The 24,686-nt window shown below is 36.8% G+C and overlaps 1 protein-coding gene across 2 annotated transcripts in view; it reads left to right on the forward strand.

The window, feature by feature from the left end:
* The window catches only part of STX18 (syntaxin 18), a 144,463-nt gene that overhangs the window by 118,737 nt on the left and 1,040 nt on the right, over positions 1 to 24,686 (forward strand). Inside the window, exons 7-11 of one of the 2 annotated variants that reach the window (XM_072620211.1) lie at positions 5,020 to 5,108; positions 18,502 to 18,560; positions 19,746 to 19,815; positions 22,340 to 22,420; positions 23,760 to 24,161. In XM_072620211.1, the coding sequence (XP_072476312.1) occupies positions 5,020 to 5,108; positions 18,502 to 18,560; positions 19,746 to 19,815; positions 22,340 to 22,420; positions 23,760 to 23,855 (395 nt within the window). In that variant the 3' untranslated portion in view covers positions 23,856 to 24,161. Of the gene's footprint in view, positions 1 to 5,019; positions 5,109 to 18,501; positions 18,561 to 19,745; positions 19,816 to 22,339; positions 22,421 to 23,759; positions 24,162 to 24,686 lie in introns of those variants that run through there. The other variant, XM_072620210.1, reaches the window with a different exon arrangement.

The raw sequence follows: 24,686 nt of genomic DNA on the forward strand, positions 1-24,686 counted from the left end.
TTAGAGCACACCCTTCCTGTCCTCCAGGAAAGGGAATTGGGGCTTTTTAATTCTTTGGCCCTCTGTAGCACCCATGCGATATTCATAATGCCTGTAGCAGCCATGAATATGCCAGTGCAGTTCTGAATCATGAAATACAGCGGACTCTCCACATGGAAGGCAGAGCCAAAACATTTATTCAGATACCAGAAAGTCAGATCCCAACACCAGAAAGCCAAATCCATCATAGTAACAAAGAAATGTATACACAGTAACAATGCAGAGGGCACTATCATCCCCAAGCCTTCCCTCTGTTAGACTTCCTACAAACCAGCTCCCTTAAATAAATCACAAGCAAGCTCTCCCATTCATGCTAGCCAGCTGACTTTCCCAGCTCTGATTGCTCTCTAGCTTCCTATCCATAAGCTCTTATGGCTTATGGAAAATTATGTCAAAATTTGGTTGCCCAGAGTTCATCAATATTGTACGTCAATTTCATGATGGCATGTTTGCCTGGGTTCTGGATAATGGACAAAGCTCTTGTGCCTTCCCAGTCACCAGTGGAGTAAAACAGGGCTGTGTGCTTGCTCCCATGCTTTTTAGCATGATGTTTTCAGCCATATTGACAAGTGCTTTCAATGAGGATGACCATGGCATCAAGGTCAACTACCGTACTGATGGTAAGTTCTTCAATTTGAAAAGGTTACAAGCCAAGACCAAAGTGTAGGGAGTGTTGGTGCATGATTTTCTGTTTGCAGATGATTGTGCACTCAGTGCAGCTTCTGAAGCTGAGATGCAGCAAAGTATGGATCAGTTCTCTGCTGCCTGTACTAATTTTGGCTTAATAATTAACACCAAAAAAACACAGGTGCTCCATCAGCCACCACCACACCATCCATATGTGGAACCATCAGTTACAACAAATGGAGAAGTTTTGAATGCTGTGGATAAGTTCACTTACCTTGGTAGTGTACTTTCCAGGGATGTACACATTGATAATGAGGTTGATGCACGCATTGCCAGAACTAGCTCAGTGTTTGGGAGGCTCTGACCTATGTAAAGAGGTACACATTCAGGGAGTATTTATACCTAGGACACATACATAGAAAGGCAAGGTGTACATCTGGCACCATAGAGCCACTGATGTCTGCTCATGGTGTCACTATGCTTCTCCCTTCTGGGCCTGTTTGTATTTCTGCTTATTTTAGATGGGTATCAGATCTCTGCTTATTTATACTCAAATGGTCTTCAGCGGTATACCTGTTGCTTCATATTCTGTCCACTATCCACTGGGTGTGCTGTGGTTAGTAAGCTTCTCTTCCTAGGGAAAGCTTCTGCTTTTTTATCCTCCTACTCTGCTGAATTAGCTCTCTTCTGTAGCTGAGGTGCTATCTTCATAGCCATCTTTGTCTCCAGCCACCATCCGTTGTGAGGTGCTATGGTTATTAAGCCTCTTCTTAGTTATCTCAGCTAGTGGCTTTTCAACTCCTCCCATCAGCCAAGCTTCTCTGCTTTTTGGATTTCTGATAAGAAATCCATTATTTTTCCAAATATACACCAATGTATTTAATCACCTTTGCCCAAACTTCCCATTTCTGTTATACCATTTTTTAAAAAATAAATTACTTATTGCTATCTTTTTTTTATATCACCTAGATTTCCCACTATATCCTTCCTTAATGCTTTCCTAGAGAACCATTTATTCTTTAAAGAATAAAAATAAGGGGAGTGGGGGAGAGGTTAAGCAAAAATAACCAACATATCAAAAAATATTATATGCAGTGCCCTTCTCCAAACTCTGCAAATAAGTTTGAATGTCCATTTATATATGTTCTCTGAAGCCAAAAAAGCTTGATCATTGTAATATCGCAACATTGCCTTTTTATTGTGGTCTGGATATTCTTTGTATTTACCTCGTTTAGTCATTTTGTATATTGTTTTCTTAGTTCTGTTTGCTTCATTTTCTATCACTTCATTTGTCTTTCCATGCTTCTCTGTATTCATATTATTTCTAGTTTGAGCATCTTATAGCAGTGATATTCCATTACAATCATTTACCAAAATTTATTTAGTTATGCCCATATTGATGGTCATCTACTTTACTTCCATTCTTTGCTACTACAAAAAACGTTTCTATAAATATTTTGATATTTATATGGACTTTCTTATTGTTATTAACCTCCTTGGTATATATGCCTTACAGTAAAATCTATGGGACAAAAGGAATGGACACTTTAGTTACTCTGTTCTCAGTTACAAATCCTTTCTAAAATAATTGGACCAGTTCACAACTTTACAAACAAAGCATTAATGTGCCTCTCTTTCTACAGTTCTTCCACCATTGATTATATATATCTTTTGTCATCTTTTCCAGTTTGCTGGTGATACCTCAAAGGTGTTTTGATTTTTATTCCCCTAATTATTAGGGAGTTGGAGTATTCTTTCATATATTTAATAGTTTGCATTTCTTTTGTGAATTATTTGTTCATGTGCTTTGACCACTTATCTTTTGGGGAATGGCTTTTGGTCTAATATATTTTTATTAGTTATCTATTTATCTTGGATATAAGACTCATATCCCAGATATTTGATATAAAGATTTTTTTTAAATTGACTTCTTCTTTCTCATCATCATTACATTAATATTGTTCATGCAAAAGCTTTTCAGTGGACACTCAAAGTCTTGGCTTACTGTAGCACTTAGAGGTTAAGTACTAATTGTACTTTCATTCATACTCATACTCACTGGTCATGGAATGATGGTAGGTATACTCCTTCTAGTTTTTCCTTCTACAACCATAACTCAGCAGTCTCTCGTCCTTTGGAAAGGAAACATACTATTCAAATTTATCCCCTCATATAGATAGATCCTATCTACCACAGTTTTCTTGTGGCTGTAACCTGTTGATGTCAGGACATTCTCATTCTTTCCTCAATGAGTACAATACCTGACTTAAAGTCTTTCCACCCCAACTTCTGTCCTCATAATAGAGGACTTGAACATATATATATATTGTTCCCTCAAGTACAAAATATTTCCTATTTCATCAATCTACTAAATTCCCATGATCCATTACTTTAATCTTCCTATGCAATACACAAAGATATACATACACTTGATTTTTCCAACACATCCGCAAGTGTTTTCTATATATATCCATGAACTATGAAATTACTTTATCTGACCATACTTTTATTTTCATTTCATCTTTCCCTATTTGTTATGACCCCATCCCCTATTCTTGATCCTTACCATGATCTTCAATCCATCTACCTCTCAGTTCTTTCCTAAACCTGGAAACTAGCTACACTGACCTTCCTTATCTTGACTCCTTGATATCAACTACTTAGTACAACCCTACATTATCCTCTACACTTGAATCACTTGGCACTTTGTCTTAATCATCACTCCTGCCTTACCAAATCCTAATCTTTGATTACTTCATCTATCCTGCCTACTTTACTTCTATTCACTTGTTGAACAGAACTGAAAAAAAAAAAAATGACAAAACCCTGCTAACTGGGTCTACTACAATTTACCTTACATAAGCTCAACTGGACACTGTAGGAAAGCAATCCTTTTGCATCTCACCAATAGATTCACTAACCCACTCATTCATCATAGGAGCTATGCCAAACCTTTTCATCGCTTTTCAAATTTTCTGTGACCCTCTACCCTTTCAGATAAGGATCTTACCTCATACTTCATCCATTTACTAAAAGCTCACTTTTCTCCTCTGCTGCTCATCTCATGTCTCTCAAACATTTTCCCCTACTATCTCCTCTATCCTGCATCCTTGATCCTGTCTCTTCCTATCTCCTCTAGCAGATTGCCCCAACACTCTCTCTCTCTCTCTCTCTCTCTCTCTCTCTCTCTCTCTCTCTCTCTCTCTCTCTCTCTCTCTCTCTCTCTCTCTCTCTCTCATTCCCTCTCTCTCCCTGTCCCTCTCCCTCCCTTCCTTCCTTCCTCCCTATTTCTCCCTCTCCCTTCCCCTACCTACCTTCTCTTTCCCTCCTACCCCCATCTCTTCCCTTCAACTATGACATTTCATCTTAGTCCTCTGCCTTTCACTGGCTTTTTCCATGCCTGGAATTCTCTCTGTCCCCATCTCTGCCTACTGGCTTTCTTCAATACTCAGCAAAGATTTTTGCCTTGTTTAGGGAGCCTTTCCCAATTCCTCCTCCACTACTTGTTCTTTCCTTTCATTTATGGTGTACATAACTGGTGTGCACAATTTTTTCACATGTCTCCTAAGAATGTAAGCTCTTTGAGGGTGGGGACTTTTTTCCTTTTGTATCCCTGGCCCTTAGCACAATATGTGCCACACAGTAAGCACTTAATAAATGCTTGTAGACTTACTAAATGACTTATTCACAGTCACATAAATAATGTGTCAAGGTGAGACTTGATCTCAGATCTTCCTGATTCTGAAACTGACCTGACTCACTATGCCATTCTACCTCTCATTATTTTTTTGATGCAGTAGTCTTCAATTAATTTTGTTTTAGCCATTCCCTAGTTGTGGAACCTAAGCAGTGGATCTGGTAAATAACAGCAAAACAAAAAAGATTTTTTTTTTTAAAGTAGAGAGGGGAGGTCAAAATGAATTTTTAAATTTCCCATTAAAATATACACTAAATATAATCGAGCCCTCATATACATTTAATTTAAATAAGACCTAGGAAAGATTTTTTTTTACAGTCACTTAGGTCAACTATAAAAAATCCTTTTTTCTCTAATAAATTGTGATTTTTAAATTTTACACATTTTTTAGATGTCATACATAATTTTTTTAAGTGTAGTACGGTAAATACATTTAAATTAGTACATAAAATTGTGGAAGCATCATTTTATGCATGTCACATGCCTGATGTCAGCAGTCTTCATAATAAATGTAAAAAATTAATCTGTAAAGTTAAATGAATTCCTATGTTTTATACACTCAAAATGAGTTAACTTTCTTTCCCAGGAAATTTTTTTTTTTTGCTATATACCAGTTTCAAATGTTCTGAGTTGATCTTTATGTATTTTCTTTGTAGATAAGAATTTGACAGAAGCTCAGTCTAATTTTGGATTGTGGGGAGATGGCAGAGGTGAAGATGAGTTGTCCCCAGAAGAAATACAAGTGGTAATCTTATTCTATATTTTGTCATTTATTTTTAACAAATATTAGGAAGAGAACATAGCATTAAGTAAAAATTCTTAAACTTTATTTTCTTTTTATATTGAGTAGGTGAATAATAAATGTTTGAGATAAAAGCTTCTACTTGGTTTTTTAATTCTTACTGGGCAATTAGAATTAAACTCTTTCTCCTCTGAGGCATTCTTATGGCATGGGGGTGACCCTAGGCTCTAGAAGGCTATCCTAGTGGAACACTAACCCTGGCAAGTCCTGTCAAGCTGGAAAGACTTTGATGATGATTAATCTTATATGTGTTACTCAAAGATCAGCCTAATTAATTGTGGAGAAGTTCATCACAAAAGATTTGTTCACAGGGTGAGGAATTTGTGATACAGAACGTATCATGATCTGCATTTGTAGTGGGAGAACCATATCAATGAAATCAAGATCTTTTGAAGTATGGTGGTATAATTAAAATGGTACCCTCTGTAGGATCATTGTACTAATAATAGATGGCTTCTTAACAGTGAACTATTCCATCAATTTAAATGGTTCTTGCTGCTGTTACTTTTTAATCGATCAAATTGTATTATATTTTGATAATATGAAAAAAGAATAAATAGTGTTCGGGTAATTAAAAACAAACCCATATATATTTTAAGTGTGAATTTTAAATTCTTTTATCTCCATTCTCTGATGATTAATCAAGTCCATATCTTTTGGCAAGCTTTTGCAGAACAGAAATCAATAATACTGGCAAGAGCTCAGTTTTAGGTATCATATCAACTTTTTTTTTTTTAAATCGTGCCTTTTTATACCTCATTCTTGAACTGATCTAGGAAAAAACATCTCTAATCTAACTGTAATTAGGAACAAATATTTACTAGATAAAAGATTGTCAATTGAATTAATGTCCTAAGACTCACCAAGCACTAAAGATACAAAGGCAAGCATGATATAGCCCCTTCTCTCAAAGAGTTTACAATCTGCAAGGGGAGACAACATGTACATATGTGGAGTTAGATATAATATAATTGGGGAAGAAGGCATAGCCTTCGTTCTCATGTAGAAAGTGGTGCTTGAGCTGAGCTTTGAGGAACGCTAATGTTCTCAGAAGCCTAGGTGAGGAGAAATGCATCCCAACCACTGAGTAAAAAGATCTAGCCAGCCCATGGAATTGCAGGAAAAAAATAATAGAATGCCAAGATTAAAAACTTGAGGAAGAGAAGAAGAATTTACTCTGTACAGAACTAAGAAAAGTTGTAGGAAAAAGAGGAAGAAGATAATGAGTTCTGTTTTGAACACGTTAAGCTTTAGATGTCTGTGGGATATTGAGTTTGAAATCTTCATTCACTAGTTTATGATGTGAGACTGGCATTCAAAAGAGATAACTGGACATGTAGATCTGGTAATCATCTATATAGAGATGATAATTGCCCGCATCAGAGCTGATGAGATCAATGAGTGGGAGAATTTTATAAAGAGAAAAAAGAGAGGCTAGGACAAAATCTTGGCCTATTCCCAAAATTAATGGGCATTGACATGGATGAAAAAAAGTCTGTCTTTTCTCAGTGAAGTATGAGGCATGGTCATTAGCTAAAAGGGTTGCAGGAGGGAGTTATTGTGGTTGTATTTATCAAGGAATCACCTGTGTTCTTAATATATGCATGGATTACACTTTGTTAAAGGAGAACTTTTAAGGCTGAGTATAGTACTATGCTTTTTTACAGTCAATAATCAGTAAACACAGCAGGATCTGACATTTTCTAAACCTTTAAATCAGTCAGGGGTGGTGAGGAGAGGCAAGAAAAGGGGAAACCTTATTTTCCTCTCATTTTCATTATGGATAGCCTCACTGTGTGCATGGGCCAGTTTCATAAAAATGTCATTGAGACAAGAAAGTTGTCATGTGGCTTGATAGTTATAGTTATTTATTTTGGCTGCCAGCTAATATGGTAACATTAAATGTCCTAGATGAATTCACCTTCCCCAGAATATATTTAATAGGGCACCAGACGAGATGTTGATTACTAAGAACAAAGAATTACATGAATAAGCTCCTCTATATAGTTCAGGACTTTACAAGAAAACATCCAGGAGTCTGTGGGCCCTCTGAACAAGAATATTCCAGAATTGCAAGGGAGAAGGATTTGTTAAATGGAAAGTGAAGCCCAGCCCATCAGAGCTGCAGCAGCATTTGGGTTCTCTACAAGGCTTGAAGGCACTGTATTGTTGGAGCAGGAGGCAAGGTCAGTTATTGTTGGGTGAGTATCTGGGAGGAAAGATGGCATAGCACCTAGGAAGTCAGTCTAAGACTTTTTGGAAGTCCTTAGATTAGTACAGTCTCCCTCCCCAATTATATTATATCTAACTCCAGACATAGAGTTAGCTCCTAGTCAGTAATTACATGTGGAGAATGGAAGAGAAATGGGACCAAGGTAGCACCTATATTAGCAACCATGAGATAAGGCAGAAACCAGAGAATGCCGCTGAAGTCAGGACCTAGTCCCAGTCATTCTGTCCAGGACAGTAGGGAAGCACCAGTGCCATCCAGACTGCCAGGAACTGAGAGGATAGAACCTGGTTCTTGTGTTAAATTTCAGGCCAGGAACTGAGGCTAGATGTGGTTAAACAGAAAATTGAATACAGAGATGCTGAAGAGAATTCCAAGAAGTAACCTAGAAGAGAGTAATGCCACAGTCAGTGTAAGTAAAACCTCAAGAAAATAAAATAACTTTTGGCTCCTAGGACTTCAAGAGTGGAAAGATGGATGGATGAATGTATAGACAGGTTAGTGGAGTGAATGAGCTGGCATTTATTAAGTGCTTAGCTATGTGTTAGGGCCTTGTGCTAGTGATGGAAATAAAAGCCAGTAAGGCAGTGCCTATCTTCAAGGAACTTATATGCTGTGGGGGAAGGCATCGCATAAAGCAGTACTGGAAAGCAGTGCTCACATGAGGGCGTGGGGGAATGACTGCGTCAAGTTATGTAGAGTGCTGAACCCCAACAAGATCAGGCGGAAAGCTCAGTTGTCAGAGCTCTGGGAGCCAGGGGCTCCATGTTTCTCAATGAAAAGTTCAGTTTTCTCAGTGAAAGAAAATGAAGCAAGCAGTAAATGAAATTAATTTTTAAAGAAAAAATTTGGAAGCAGAATAGTTTGGAATAAAAAGAAAACTTCACCTAAGTAGTAGATTCAATAATGAAAAATTAGGGCACATAGAACAAATAGAACTTGATGATTCAGTTAGACAACAAATATTAGAATATAATCAAAAGACTAAAAGGTTTAAGAACATATATCTACCATCAAAAACAATGGACCTGAAAAATAGATTGGAGGGCGATGAGTTTAATGTCACTGGACTCTGAAAACTATAACCAAATTTTTTTAAATGGATACCATAATTCAAGAAATCATAAAAGGAAACTGCCCAGATTTGTTAGAAGCAGAGGCAAAGTGAAAATAAAAAGAACCCATCAGTCTTCCAATAGAAACACCAAATTGAAAACACACAGGAACTTCATAGCCAAAATCTAAAGCTTTCAGTTCTAAGAAAATATACTGCAAGCGAGTCAGAAGGAGTTCAAGAAATCAGTCAGGATCACTCAAGACTGTGCCACAGCAACCTTGAAGAAGAGGAAATCCTGGAGTATTCTATTCCATAAGGCAAAAGAAAACTATCCTGAGAAACTGATTATAATTCTACAGGAGAAAATGGACCTTCATTAAAATAGAGAACATTCAAACATTCCTAATGGAAATACCAGAGTTGGGTGTAATCTTTGAGATGCAGTAAGACAAGAGGAAACCTGGAAAGGTAAATGCACTTGAAGAAATGGAGGGGAATCATGATGACCGTGTGTTTATATTCTAATAGTGAGAGAAGAAACAAGCATCTCAATGTTTTTGAGCATCTTTTAGGAAGTCAAGAAAGAAATATTCACAGCCTGGGGTATGGTTTTGTTCTGTTTTGTTTTTTTTAATAGAGGAAATAAAAGAGACTGGAAAAGGAATATTCCAGGAAATTGATGAGGCATTTGGGAGAAGAATTTGCCATTTCTCGTAATTTGGATATGCCAGAAGATTATTCCAGCACAGAGGATGTGAAAGTAGATATCTCATGAACTCTTCACTTTTATCTGAACTGTACAAAGGAAGGGTAAACATACACAGAGAATTTGATGTGTATTCCATTAAACAGGAAAGCAGGTAGGGATAAGCAGAGGGTTAAGAATGAGGATAGAGTAGTCACAAAACAAACTTCAGCTTTAGAGAGCAAATTATAAAGGGAGCTATTTTTAATAGTTTGTTTTCCAAATTACACATTTTTTAAAAGATTATTTTGCTCCCACTGTGTCCCTCTTCCCAAGTGAGCAAATTATAAAACAAAAATATATCCCTCAAGATATGGCCCACATAGTCTGGCAAAACATTCTTAGAAGTTCTTCATTTGACTAGAATACTAACTATGAGGAGAGGAGCATGTTGACTATGACTGAAAAGCTAGAAATTAGGTGTCACTATAAAATAACACAGTTAATTTTCTTAGGAAGCTAATGATCTGACTTCCACCAGAGGGAAGAAAGTCATCTTATTTATGCGGCTTACTTGACTACCAGATTACCTGGTTAACATGCCATGTTTTGGCTAGAATTTTTCTGTTCTTTCTGATCCCAGGTAGAGTCTAAAGGAGACCATTCTGGTTTTTAGAAACTAGCAGACCACATTTAGCCCTCCAGGAATTTTTTTCTTTTTTACTGCTGAGGTGCATAAGTGGAATCAATCAAACAACAACTATTTATTAAGTGCTTCTTATGAGCCACATACTGTACTACCTGTGGGGAATAAAAACAAACACCCAGCCCCTGCCCTCCAAGAGCTTCCATTCTAACAGGGGAGAAGCATATACAGGGTACCCAGAGAAGGTGCAAAGTCACCTTAGAGGATAAAGCTTTAATATGAGAATCAAGCAAAGAGGTCAGTGTGACTGCACCAGAAGAGAACAGAGGAAAACTGGAAAGAGAAGGAAGAGCCAGGTTGTGAAGATCATTCAGTGCCAAACAGAGGAGTTTGTGATTGATGCTAATGGCAAAAGGAGTTCCTGGAGTTTATTGAAGAATGAGGTGACGTGGTCAGACCTGTGCTTTTGAAAAATCACTTTGGGAGCTGATTGGTCAGGTAGAGTGATTGATATTGGTTCTTTAAGAGGTAGTGTTGGCTGTATTGGTATAGTATTGTATCCAACAAGATATTTTAATTAAATGAATGTGAAACTTTTTTTACAATAATATATGTATACATCGGTGGTGTTTAGTTTGTTTATGGTACTTTGAGCTTAAAAAAATCCAAACATCTCTTAAATCAACAGGAAGGAATATGGTGATATTCTAATTAAGTTTAGTTTAGTTCAGCAAATATCTGTCAGGACCAGTGCAACACTCCAGGGAATTATAAAGGTAGATAAACCACAACCTCTGTCTTTGAGGAGTTTATAAACCTAATTAGGAGTGGACACTTTATGCAAAAATAGTGACAAAGCAGCATATGATCAGCACAGAAGAGCCAAAGTACTATGAAACAAAAGGGAAAAAATCGTCTTAGATGCAGAGGATCAGAGAGGACTTCATAGAGAAGGTGGCAGATATGTTAGATCTTCATTAGGCAGTGATAGGAGAGAGCAGTCCATTCCAGATAAGATTCGTATTTTGAGCAAAAAAAAACAAAACAAAAACAAAAATAGAACAATTAAATAAAGCCTAGAAACAGCCTAATGGGTTGGTTCTAGTAATGTTAGTTGATTTGATGTGGTAGGTTCAACCTCTCCTCTGACCTCTAAGTGATTATTTGAAAACAGCAGGACTTTTTTATACTTTTATTGACTTATTGAAAATATTGTGGCTATAAGGCAGAAATGTTCGGTACTTTTATGACAAGCTATTTAATGTTCTTTTAACTTCTTCCTTAATTAGGAATACTAGCTAAGGATCATATCTTATAGTCTGGCTAACCAAAACTTTATTTAAAAAACTCAACTCTAGAGATGAAAACTAAGAAATATTGTGCAAATTGCACCATTGGTTTTAAATTGCAATGTGTTGTAGCAAATTGTGCCTATAATTCACAGTGTTTCCAGATTCTTCCTTGGGGTAATATATTGAATTAAGCCCTACAACAGCAATTTAATTCATTATGTCACCCATAGGAGGGATCATTATGTAGTCCAAAATGGTTGCAGGCTGTTGTATGATTTGCACAGTAAATTTCAGCTTATTATCCATAGTAAAGGTATATTAATACTCTAGAGTTAACATAAGCATATGTCTTGTGGTTGAGTGGAACAAAATTGTTTTCTGATGTTATTAGTAATGAAAATGTCTGATTTTCCTGAACTTTTCATTTTATTTGAGTGAAACCACATCTTTTCATTGATGGATTAGCACAATAATAAAAGCACAAATGTTATTTTTATTCATTAAATTCAGGATAAACAATATACAATTTGTCACCTTGTTATATCTCTTCTCAGCTTCTATTCAGTTGAATTTTTCTCATAGCTTATTATCTTGTAATCTAAATAATTTATTTTAAACAGCAGAGATACTAAGCAACAGGAGATGTTTGGCAGAGAAAGAGGGAGTTCTCCAGCTTAAGATGTATTTCAAAGATGGGGGAAAGAATTTCTTCTTTAATTGATAAGGGATTTAATTGGAAAATGTTTTCCTTAATAGTATGCTCTCAAAGTATGTTTTTAGTTTTTAAATTAAGACTATGAGCCTTTTAATATATTAATAGGGAGTCCTCCCTTTAATATTGGATATTTATGAAAATGTAGCTTCATCCTAAATGGAGAGACCCCATGTGAGAGTGCGCATTGTTTTGCAACAATATCATTAATTCGATATAACCAAACTGGTTGTGTTGTCAGTTGGTCAGTTTCACATCTAGAACTTTGTGCTTACATCATTTTACCTAAGCATCATTTCACCTAACATTCCTCTAGTTCTAGGATCAGTAATAAAACAGAATACCAAATTGCTACATGGAGACCCAAGACAGGAATTCTGTTACCCAGAAAAAAAAAAAGGGAGAGACTGTAAAATGAAGAGATTGAACCGATGGCCTCTGAGGTCCCTCTAGCTCTAGTGCCGTGCCTCTGTAACAAGTGAGGGACCATGCTTGGGCAGCACAACCAAGCTTTGAGATTCCTTGGAAAGACACTGGTCAACAGCATACCAGCATTTCCACAACAAGCACAAAAATTTAAGAGCTCTGCAAGTCACACACTCTGTAGCCTGAAACCTCAGCTAGCCAGCAGATACCTAGCCCAACTCAGATTGGGCATGTTCATTGGAGACGAATGAGTTAATCTAGTGACTACTGTTAGAAAAGTGGCAATCAAGATATGCAGGGGACCACTTTAATGATTCCTCGTGCTAACTAATCATTGCCAGTAGCCATTTGGTTATTGAAACCAGCCAAATTAAAGTAACTCTCATTCACATTTATGGAGTTCTCTACAGTTTGTAAAGCACTTTCCTCACCACAACACTGAAAGAGCTACATGGTCCAAATGTACTAAGGAACCAATAAGGAAACTAGATTAGTGAAATCAAAGGACATGCTCATGAACACCAAGCTATGTGAATGGGAAGACAGGAGATAGAATGGTGAGGAAGACCCTGGGCTAAATACTGCATTATGTGAGAAAGGAAGGAGTAGCCTTTTCTCCCTCCACCCCACATTACTTGCTCCCTTCTTCTGAGATTACTTTCCATTTTCAGTGTATCTTGTATATACAAATTGTTTGCCTCATTAACATGTGAGCTCATTCAGTGCAGAGACCTTGTTTTTGCTTTTCATGTATTCCTAGCCTTAGTAGAGTGCCTGGTACTTTGTGAGCACTTAATAAATGCTTGGTGACCGACTGATTAGGAGGCTGGTAGATGATTGTAACAGATATCTATGCCAAGTAATATCTGGAGTGAATCTCAGAAGAAGAGAAGTTAGTGAATTGTGGTAACATAGTGATGGTCTGTAGTAGCAAGGAATATACCCCCACTGTCTCCTCCTCCTTCTCCTCCTGGTCCAGTGGAAAAGAGCACTCAGTCACTGAAGAGAGTGGTCGGGGATATAGTGTCTTCCAGAAGAAATCATGTTTCCTTGATGGCCAGAAGATGAAAGAAATGTGAGGTGAAGAGGTGTGAGATGAAGGAGATTTTGTTAATTATAGACTGGAGATTTCCAGAGGGCATGGTGGGTTGGAAGGTCAGAAGATATGATCAGTAGGACTGAGATGGATTGTGATGCCAGTCATAATAATAATAGTAGCTGATATTTATATAAAATTTACAAAGTACTTTATATTCATTCTTTTCATTTGATCCTCCCAACTCAGTGAAGTCAGCACTAGAGGTAGTCTTGTTTTACAATGAGAAAACTAAGACTTAGCAAGTTTAAGTGATTTGTCCATGGTCACATAGCTAGTCAGTGTCACAGGTAGAATTCAAACCCAGGTCCTCCTACTTCCAAGTTAAGGGTTTTCTTTTACTAAATTACTCTGCCTGTCAGACAGTAGGACAAGAGATTTTTACCTCAATACAGCAACTCAGTCACAGGAGTGAGAGATGCTAAGAATTTGTTTGCCATGGAATAAGGGAAGAAAATCAATCAGTTTGTGATGCCTCCCACGTAGCCCCTCATGATAACTAAGCATAATATTAATGTGGTCAGCTTCCAAGGTTGGTCATTCCAAACCCTTAGAGTTCTTTTTACACCGGTATTTTGAGCCATTGGCCCCCTTGTCATGTTGTTGATTTTGCCCTGCCAAGCCTCAGCCTTGGATCACGCTCACTATCTTTTGCTTTCACTCCTACACATATGCTGAACCAAGTTGAAGAAACCACAAAACTTGTACTGACTGGGTCCACTGCAAATTTATGTTACATAACTTCAACTGAACCCTTAACTGTTGCAAGGCAAACCTTTTACACCTCCTTAATTGTCTCACCAGCCCACTCACCACAGCAGCCCAGCTCAGTTTTTTCATCCTTGTTCAAACCTCCTATGGCTCTTTTTCCTCCTCACTCTTAGTGGAGATCCTTAAAAAATTTGAGGCCTCCCTCTTCTCTGCTTTTCCTGATCTTACATCACCTAGATGCCTTCTGCTACTATCTCTTCTTTTGCCTTTTTCTCACAATGTGGTAGTCTCTCTTCTTGTCAAAGGAAACCTCTCTATGTGAACAAGTGATTTTCTGTCCCATCTTTTCCAGCAAATCATCTCCTTTGTCATCTCTCACTTATCTTCAGTCATTCTCTGCTTCCATGCTACCCACAAACACATCCATGTCTCCCGCATCCTCAAAAGCCCTACTCTCAGTCTGTCTATCCCCACTAGTTGTTTTGAATTTCTCCTCTTTGTGTCTTAACTCTGAGAAGACTGTGTACCGTATGTGTCTCCTCTTCCTTTCTTTTTACTTACTTTTTAAACTCTCTACCCTCTGGTTTCTGACTTCATCATTCAGCACAAACTGTCCTGTCCAAAGTTACTAACAGTCTCTTACTTGCGAAATCTAAATAGCCTTTTCTCAGTTCTCCTCTGACTCCTCTATGTCCTTTGACACTGTTGATCATTTTCTTGATACTTTCTTCTTCTTTGTGTTTTGAGACATTAGTCTGTCTAGGTTCCATTTTCTATCTGACCACTCCTCAGTCTCCACATTGCTGGATCTCCATTAGGTCATACCCATGACCAAGTACATAACTCTGAGTGCCCCACAAGGACTTCCTGGGCCTTCCTTTTTTCTCCCTCTTACACTCTTTACTTGATGATCTTATTAGCACCCCTGGATTCTGTGATCATCTCTATGCCAATGATTCTCAAATCTACCAATCCAGTCTTTCTGATCTCCAGTCTTGCATCTCCAATTGCCTATTAGACTTCTCAGACCGTATGTCCCACAGACATCTTAAACTCAGTATATCCAAAAGTGAAACTCATTTCCTTTCCCCAAGCCCTTTCTTTTTCCCAACTTCCCTGTTATTATTGAAGATATCACCCATCCTCCCAGTTAACTAACCTCACAACCTAGGTATCATCCTTGATTTCTCATAGCTTCCCCATATCCAATCTTTTGCCAAGGCCTGTGGCTTTTACTTTCATATGACATTTTTTGAATACACCTTCTCTCATACTGATATTACTCTGTTACAGACCCTTATCTACTCATACCTGGACTATCACAATGGCTTGCTGGTTAGTCTCCCCATCTCCAGTCACTCCTAACTTCAGTCCATCCTGCACTCAGCTGTCAAAGTAATCTGTCAAAGATCTGACCATGTTGCAACACACACACACACACACACACACACACACACACACACACACACACACACACACACACACACACACACACACACCACTCCCTCTCATCCCCAGTATTTAATTTTGAATTCTGTTTGACATTCAAAGTACTTCATAACCTTCCCTCTTCCCCTCTCCCTGCCCCATCTATCTCTCCAGTCTTCTTAGACCTTACACCCCTCCATATATGCTATGTTGCAGTTTCACCTACTTCCAGGTTGTGCCTTGAACAAGATACTCCATTTCCTGACTGTGAGCATATTCTCAGTCCCCCATGCCAGGAATGCCCTTCCTTATCTCTACATCCTGCTTCCCCATCTTTCTTAAGTCCCTGCTAAAACCCCACCCTCTACAGAAAGTCTTTTCCCCGTTCTCCTTAATTCTGGTGCTTTCTCTCTTATTTCCAGCTTATGCTTATACGGTTTGTTTGTACATAGTCTTTTACATATTCCCTCATTAGATTGTGATCTCCTTGAGAGTAGGGCTTGCTTTTTGCCTTTTCTTTGTATACTCAGCACTTAGCACAATACCTGGTGGGCACACAGGCACTTAATAAATGATTATTACTTGTATTTCACAAAGTGCAGGAGGAGTTACGTGGTATTTTATCTGCTAGACAAACTTATTAATTTCATGCCACAATCGCTACTTCGATGTCACTTTTTTATTAATATGATACTTTGTACCTTTATTATGATGTTGGTTCATGGATCTCAAGCTACTCATCTATAAAATTAGGTTTTTGTTCTAGGTCAAAGATGTCAAACATGGAACCCACAATTTTGTGACTTACAACGCTCTCAAGTGCCTGAACCAGATTAAAATGTAATTGGGAAATATTTAACAAAATAAATAAAAATGCAATACAGCATAATTGATATTGATTTTCTAAGTCAATATGAAGCCTACAGGGATCACTGTGTATGGTTTAGTGGTTCCCATTTCTATTTGAGCTTAATAGCACTGTTCTAGATGATCTATAAAGACCTCTCCAGCTCTTCTCTTACATTCTGATTCTGAGCACTTACTTGTGTATAGATTTTATTGCTAATGTACTGCACTTACCTAACTCAGAGATTAAAAAGGATCTTGAAGTTAAGGACTATGCATAATTCTTCATTGTATTTTACCCGCTACAGAGCCTCACATAGTATATTTCATATAGTGGATTCTCAGCAAATATTTTTAAATGAGTTACAGGTAATAAGTTAACATAATTTCAATATTATGTTTGAGGAGAACAAATATATTTTCACTTATTCAGAATGTTAAGTCTGTGTGTTGGAAAATACTGTAAAGTGTTAAAAACTGTAAAAAGTGAAGGTTTTTTTTTAATCTTTTAAAATAAGAAAATTATTCTAGTTTTCAAGGAGCACATTAAAGCAAACAATCCCCTACGAGTTTTATTAGGGGGTGGTAACCCATAATATTCCCTTTTCACTGAGGACGGAATAAGAAGAAATGTGCTTAAGTGGAACCAGAGATAGTACTTGCAGTGGAAAAAGCATTGAACTTGAAATTGGGAAGCCTGGGTTATATAATTTGGCCTTCTACCATATGTTTACCCTTTGTCACTTTGGGCAAATCATTTAACCCCTCTTTCTCTCAATTTAAAAATTGGTGTTGGTAATACCTGCTAGATGAAATTGTTGAGAATCAAGAGAGATATGAAGAGATATGAAAACACTGACTACATAAAAGCATAAAGTTATATGAACAGAACGTAACCTTTGTTCCTGTATTTCCAGTGCCGAGCAAATAATAGGGACTTAGTAAATGCTTGTTGATTAATTGATTTGAAAGAAAGGCAGAAACTGTGAAGATACTGGGATAGGTTATGGGAGAGAGAACCCTATTTCTTTTCATTGATTTGGGGACTTTTGTGGTTTGTCCTTTGATTTTAAAGCCAACACAGGTGATGTCTTGACTTGCACATGAATTGCATTTGTGAGGTAGAGTTGCACATTCCTCAGCCTCACTCTCTCTTCCTGAGTCATCTAAGTCCAGTGGCAAGACAAAAGTCAGGACAGCTGGGGATGGTCCAGGATGCAATGGATGACCTTGGCATCTTTGATGTCTGACCAAGCTCTAAGTGCTCCACACTGCCTATTTCAGCTGCCTTCATGGCCTTTGGAGCAAATTGTTCTCATCCACCCATTTTGCCGGGGAAAGATTTCATGTGCTTAGTGTGGACATCCCTCTAAACTCACCAACAGATTTGAGGCCTCTTCATTCACCCCAACCTGGTTAAGTACTTCTGCTGAGAAGATTTAGTGGGGTATGGCCATTGTGCATGCTACAGCTTCTTGTAGCCACTCTCATCTTGGGGACTTAGAGTCAACAGCGGAACTTAGAGTCCCAGAAGGGGATGACACTTGCGCTAATACAGTTGCTATAATAAAGAATACATGAGTATGAATATTGCTAAGAACTTGTGATTTCATCATGGTAGGGAATTCCCTGCATTATAGACTAAAATCTGTCTATAACTTAAAAGGTAAACCCTAGGGAATTGCCTGACGCAAACAGGTTGAGTGGATTGCTCAGGGTCCTTCCTATAGCTAGTGAATGTCAGATAAAAGATTCAAACCCATTTCTTTCTTATTTCCAGACCATTAATCTCATAAACTATTCCATACAAAGTCAGTTCAGGTAAATGAATCAGATAAGTACAAAAACAAAATACTGTGTGAATCTAAGAGGGAAGTTCGTTAGTGACCAGTAGTGTCAGGGAAGACTTCCTGGAGGGAGTAGCATTTGAGCAGGGCTTCATTTTAAATGAAGAGGGAAAAGAAGACCATTGTGGGTTTTTCTTTTCCTTTTTTTTTAGTGAAACTGCAAAAACTTCTAAACCTATACTAATATTTTTCCAGCTTGTAGTATCCCTCAGGTACATCATTCCTTCTCTAAATGTGAAAATGACTACTGATACGCTGATCTGAGCTTTCACTGTGTGCATCACAGTATCTTCTTGTTTCATCTGTACTTGAATAGAAATCAATATGATGCCATCCATACAGTGTTTGTTTTCTTTCCAGTTTGAACAGGAAAATCAGAGACTTGTTGGTGAAATGAACAGCTTGTTTGATGAAGTGAGGTATGTTTCTCATTTGTTAATGACATCTTACATATTTTTCAAAAATATACTTTGAACTTTTCTTAGCAAGTTTAGCATGTATATTCATTGTGATACTTTGATGGGAAAATGTACATAATAATCATAGAGAAAAGGAATATAGTAAGCTAGGATTTGGACCTTCCAAGTAGCTAGCTGAGCACTTAAAAGCAGAAAGCAGAATGCCAATAGAGTATTTGAAAAATTGTTGTTATTTTTAATAGCAACAATGATGATGATGAAGTAATATTGACTCTTCACTAAGTTTTCCTTCAGTGCCTTGTTTTGGCATGAAGGTCCTACCGAGCTAATAAGGCTGTGAGGACAGGCCCACTGATAGACTCTATGTATTTCACCCAAAGATCAGCCTGCCTAAGTACAAGACGACTCATGATCAGAAGGTTGTTTACTGTGTAATAGATACATTTTTTTTAGACTTTGGCAACTTGTGCAGACAGGCAGATTCTTCCCTGGAGGATGGAATACTGACAAAAACCACAGATCCTTCAAATAATAAATATGGAGTCTAGGGAACCTTTTGCACTGTGTGGTTTGGAATTTCCCAGCCACAACTCTTTTAGTGTCAATCAAATTGATTGTGTATTTTGCAAAACATATATAATATAAAAGTTTGCATCTATGCCTCATACTTTTAAGAATCTTTTATAGGAATCAGATGGCAAACATAGTTCACTACTGGGCCCATGCTCAAAGTTCTGACAAATTTTGGAATTCTGTAGCTAATTTAAATTTGTGTTCTTACATTACTTCATAGGTGATCATGTAATGAAAAGAATATTTGTATATCACATCTCCTTTTTTTTAATAAATGCCAGTTTAATCATTGGATCAGCATAAATTGCCACAGATAGGGAAAACTAGATAGAGAGTAAAAAGAATTAAAGCCATACTTAAAATTAATCTTCCCCATCATCCTCTTCATTTTAATTATTTTGAGTTTCTCTAACTTGCCTCCACTATCACATTGGGAAGACTTTTTCTTTGGGGACCACTAAAAATCTGTACTTTCTGGCAAGTTCCCACATTTAGTCCTACTTTGGGGTTTGAACTCTTAACTCTGAAATTTTGTATCTTTTTTGATATATGAATCAAGTTGTAGTTATAGTTGACATAAAATATATTAAATCCTTTCTTGTTTTTATGAAGGCAAATTGAGGGAAAAGTGGTTGAAATTTCCAGACTTCAAGAGATATTCACAGAAAAGGTTTTGCAACAGGTAAGGCTGTCCTTGTGTAAAGCTGGAATGTACTTATTTTGAATGACTTCACATATCTTAATCACATTATTTTTCTGATACTTCCTGATGCTGTTATACCTTCTCTCACATTCTAAACAGTGTTCTTTTATAGTATAATTAACACATTATGATTAATCCTTTATAAGTAAGCCCTCCCATTAGGGCATGAAACCCTTCTGTCCTGTCCTCTGCACAATCACTCCAGGTACAAACCAGATCAGATTCAGGTCATGAGCAAAATGAGTGATTGAATCCCAGAAACTTTATCTCATCTTACTGTCCCCATGTTCAACAGTATTGTCAAGGGACAGACATCCCCCATTACCTTTCTCACCTAACATTGTGTTTTGGCAGAATAGATTAACAACGTTAAGTGAGAATAAGCCTGAAGCACATTGAAGGTTTTGCTAGGCATAATTCTCCTGAATGTGATTTAACTAAGATAATTAACAAAATAAGAATAAATCTGGAAACCCAAAGGCTAAGTATGGGAATTTGACAGAACCTAAAATAATAAGTCTGGTTCTCCCTTAAAACTTTGTAGTGCTTAGTAATGCAAAGGGTATAGATAAGAAATGTTATTGTTTTCTGTGAGAGTGATTTATACTTTGTTACCTACTACAAAGCTGAAATTTTGATATTCCCTAAAAAAAAAAGACATCTAATAAATATTTTGTTGTGTTTAGAAAATCTTACCTGATAAATCTTCCATGTGCCTCTTAATTTTCAAAAACTAATCATGCTTAAGAGAAAAATGTCTCTTTTCTTAGTTGATAGGGTAGGTAACTTTGACATGAGAAGTTTTAACCAAAAAATTTACTTTCTTAAACCACATGGCAGTAATGAACCAGTTCTTAAATTTCATTCATTAAATCCAGAAACAAATGGGGTCTTCACTTTCATCAGACATTATTTTTAATAATGTTTTAAAGTATTGTCCATTTATATGTATATATGGTTAATATCAGAAAATTAATAGTGATTGCCCTGTGTAGAATATATAGTTGTAGGTCATTAACCCAGATTTGTGGTGCAGTCAGAAAATTTCACTTTTTTATTGTGGGGAAAAAGATCTGTTACATGTCTGCAGTGTAAAAAATAATGTGCATGATCACTTTATTAGAACAACTAATAAATAGTCCGGGCACCAGGTACTGACACAGGTACATGTCTTTCCAGCTGATACTCTCATGTATAATCATTGCTGCTATTAATTTGTGCATCATAAAAGTGTACCCAGTTTGGGTCGGAGTACAGAAAAGGCATGCACTAATTGATTGAAGATCATAATTAGTGAAAAGTGTTAATTACAGAATATCGTCAAGTACATTTTGTAACCTTAGTCATTAGATGAACAGTTAAAGTTAATACACAGATTCACTGTATGAAAATGGTGGTGCCGTAGCATTCAGAAGTTTGTTCACCTATGTAGGCCAAAAATTGCTTCAAAAATATTTGCTTATCAAGTCTTTTTTCATACCTAATATACAAGTAATTGCAACTTTATTCATCTCTAGATTGTCACAACTTCTTAATTTAGGAAATAATTATTTTGCTACGTATGAATTTTGGTCTGACATTTTCTTCAGCTCAGACAGTTGTTTTCTCCTGAAGTTTATTCATAATAGTTGTCAGTTGAATGCTTATTTTCTTCAGTTTGCCTTTTCCTTTAAAATTCTCTTATATTGCATGTCATAGTGATCCCTATAAGTTTGGGGGGATTTTTTAATGGAGTATTTAACACAGTGCTCTGCGCACAGTAGGTGGCTCTTAAGTGTTTGCACAATTACATTGAATTGAAATTGATCACTGCAGATAGAATTTCTATATCCTGCCTTTGTTTCTGAGACTCAGAGCAAATGTCTGCCATGGTTTATATGGTGAGAATATTAATATTGATGGATCTCGCAAGAATGCTAAACTTCTAGTAACTAATTAGCTTTTGCTTTGAGGTTCTCTAAAGAACCATAATTAGGAGGTAGAAAGCATTAACAAGTGTCGTTGCGGTTCTGAATGTATCACACGTTCTTTGTAATTACATGGCTAAATACTTGTACTCTTTCAAACTGAATATTAGCAGTATCGTACAGTCTCAAAGTTGGAAGTGACCTCCAGTGGGAGAATGTATGTGAACATCATCTCTGCTGCTTTTGGAGAGAGGATTGAGGGAAGGGAGACAAGCAGACAGACATCCACTTGTAAAAACTGTGTTGGTGTTGGAGAGGAGAGAACCTGTTAGTCAGAAATCTTGTTGTAAGGTCATAAGATTGACATCTGATACATCACTTTTTCTGTTCATTTTTACAAGTATATTAATGATGAATGCTTTTAAAAAAATTATTGGAAGACATCTTGCATTCTAATTCTGGGTTTGGGTTTTTAGCCACTGTGTGCTTGTAACATAGAAACCAGAGTAGAATATTGGATGCACTTTTTTTTCCTAAATCCACATATATATATTTTTAGGTTAAAAATGCATTTATCTAACATTTTTCTGCCATAGGAAACTGAAATTGACAACATTCACCAGCTAGTTGTGGGTGCAACAGAGAATATCAAGGAAGGTAATGAAGACATAAGGGAGGTAGGTAAACATTCTAAAGAATTTTGTGGATAAATTTCTTGACATCTAGTTTTGGATGGGTCTGCACTAATTCCCAGTGGTGTCCTAATTGTTCATCCTTCTTCACTGGGAAAAGACTAGAGATAGCCTAGATAATAATTATTCATCTTAATACCAGGTATTGATACTGAGAATTCAGTTGTGGTATCTAAATTGATGAACCTTGTTCATATCCAAATACTAAACTCTGGGTACATGTGATTAGATCCATGTTCTCCACTTGCTGTATGCAGGATTCTTTGGACCCCTCTAAATAACAAGAAACCTAGAGAAAAAATACTCTTGTGAGGGGCACACTAACCTAGTACTGTCGCCTAACTAGTGGAGTTTGTGCTTGGATTCATGACCTGCCCTGTTCATTGTCTGTTTCTGTCCTTGGTTAAATCAAACTTGATTTTCAAACCTTGCCTTATATATGATCAGTATTTCAGTTTTCCAAGGGTGTCTTCATTTACTTTTACCTATTGCCAAATATTTGCTACTCTGAAATTTACTTTCATTACAGTTTATTTTTGTTTTCCAATATAAGTGTTCATGAATCAAGCTCCAATGGACATCTGCTGAACTTCTGCAGAAGTTGTGTAATAAGACTTCTCAGAGTTGACTGTTAGCATGGGCGGGGTTTTTTGTTGATGATTTGTTTCCCAGTAGTAAGGATATTGTACTGTAGTGGAAATAAATGTCTTCTGATTCATTTAAACATGTGTCTTGCCTTTACTTAGTAATTAAATTTACTATTTAGAGGAAACATTGTTAGCTTGGTAATAGGAGAACATTTTAGATTCTCAGGCAGAAATCAGAAGCAAATGGAGAACATTGGATTTGGAGTCACAAGATCTGGATTTAAATCCTGGTTTGGCTTCTTTTGATATGTGACCCTGGTTAAGTTACTTTGTCTCCCTTAACCTCAGTTTCTTTGATTGCACAATGAGGGTGTGGAAGTGGAGGATCTCTGAGGCTTCCTTTATGTTCTAAAACTTTCTGTTCTAGATTTTGTGATATCATCCATGGAGAACAGAAATAGTAATTTTATAATTTAAGGTTTGAAAACACAGTTTGACTTAACCCATGCAGTGTGACCTAGTGAAAAACCTGGGCTAATGATATGCCATAATGAGAGCCCTAGACTATAAGCAATAAATAGATTTCTGCAGTTACTCAAAACCAGTTTGGCTCCTAATAAACTCATGTTTCCCAGAATCATGGGATTGTGGAACTAAATAGGGAATTTAGAGATCACATACAGAGAAATAATTAAAAATTCAAGTTTGGTAAAGTGATTGAACATTTTGTTTTGCAGGCAATTAAAAACAACGCAGGATTCCGTGTTTGGATACTTTTCTTCCTTGTGATGTGTTCATTCTCCTTGCTTTTCCTGGACTGGTATGATAGCTAGTTGTAATTGGGTTGTTGGTTTTCTTTTTTGGTGTCTTTTTCATTCTGAAGGCCTTGGTGCCTTGCTCATCTGAACATTAAATCACAGAACACTTTGCTTTGAACAAAGCAGACTGTACTGTATGGTGTTTGATGCAGCTGTCACACAGTTGTGACTCGAGAATTTTACAATGAAGTCACTTTTGATGTTTGTGTATGTACACACTCACAAAGGGAATCCTCAAATTATTTGAGTACATTTAGTAGACACAATGAATTCTTGCACTTAGAAGGTTTTAGTTTAGCAATAAAAGTAAAATGAATTGTTGACTGAAGCCTTTTTAAAAACATAAAACTACTCTAATTAGCTTAGCAGTAGAGAATTTCAGCTTCCTATCAACATGAGTGATATCGTGAAGAATGCTTTTGGTGTGCAGAGAATGCATAGACGTTAATTTGAGGGAGGAGTTATGCAGAGGGACTGTCTAATTTCCCATCTTGTTAGATCTCAGGGAAAACTCATGTAATCTCTCTACAAAATGATTATTTCTATTTCTTTTCCTGCTACTTCTCATCTTACTGAAATGATTAACTCTTCATTCACAATGGCTTATTGTATTTGTAGAAAAGAAAAATGATAGTCTACTTGATAGTCTTCTCAATTTAACATGATTTAACTTATTGTGCTTTATAAATGTAAAAATGAAGATTTTTAGATTATTCAGAGTACATATCATGTAATGACAAGGTACTGAAACATTGCAATGGAACCAAAGATCAACTAGACAGAAGCCAAACCTACCAAGTATTTAGATAGATATTAAGATAGATATCAAGTATTTAGATAGAATCA

This window comes from Notamacropus eugenii, chromosome 6, assembly GCF_028372415.1.
Source record: "Notamacropus eugenii isolate mMacEug1 chromosome 6, mMacEug1.pri_v2, whole genome shotgun sequence".
Classification (NCBI taxonomy): Eukaryota; Metazoa; Chordata; class Mammalia; order Diprotodontia; family Macropodidae; genus Notamacropus; species Notamacropus eugenii.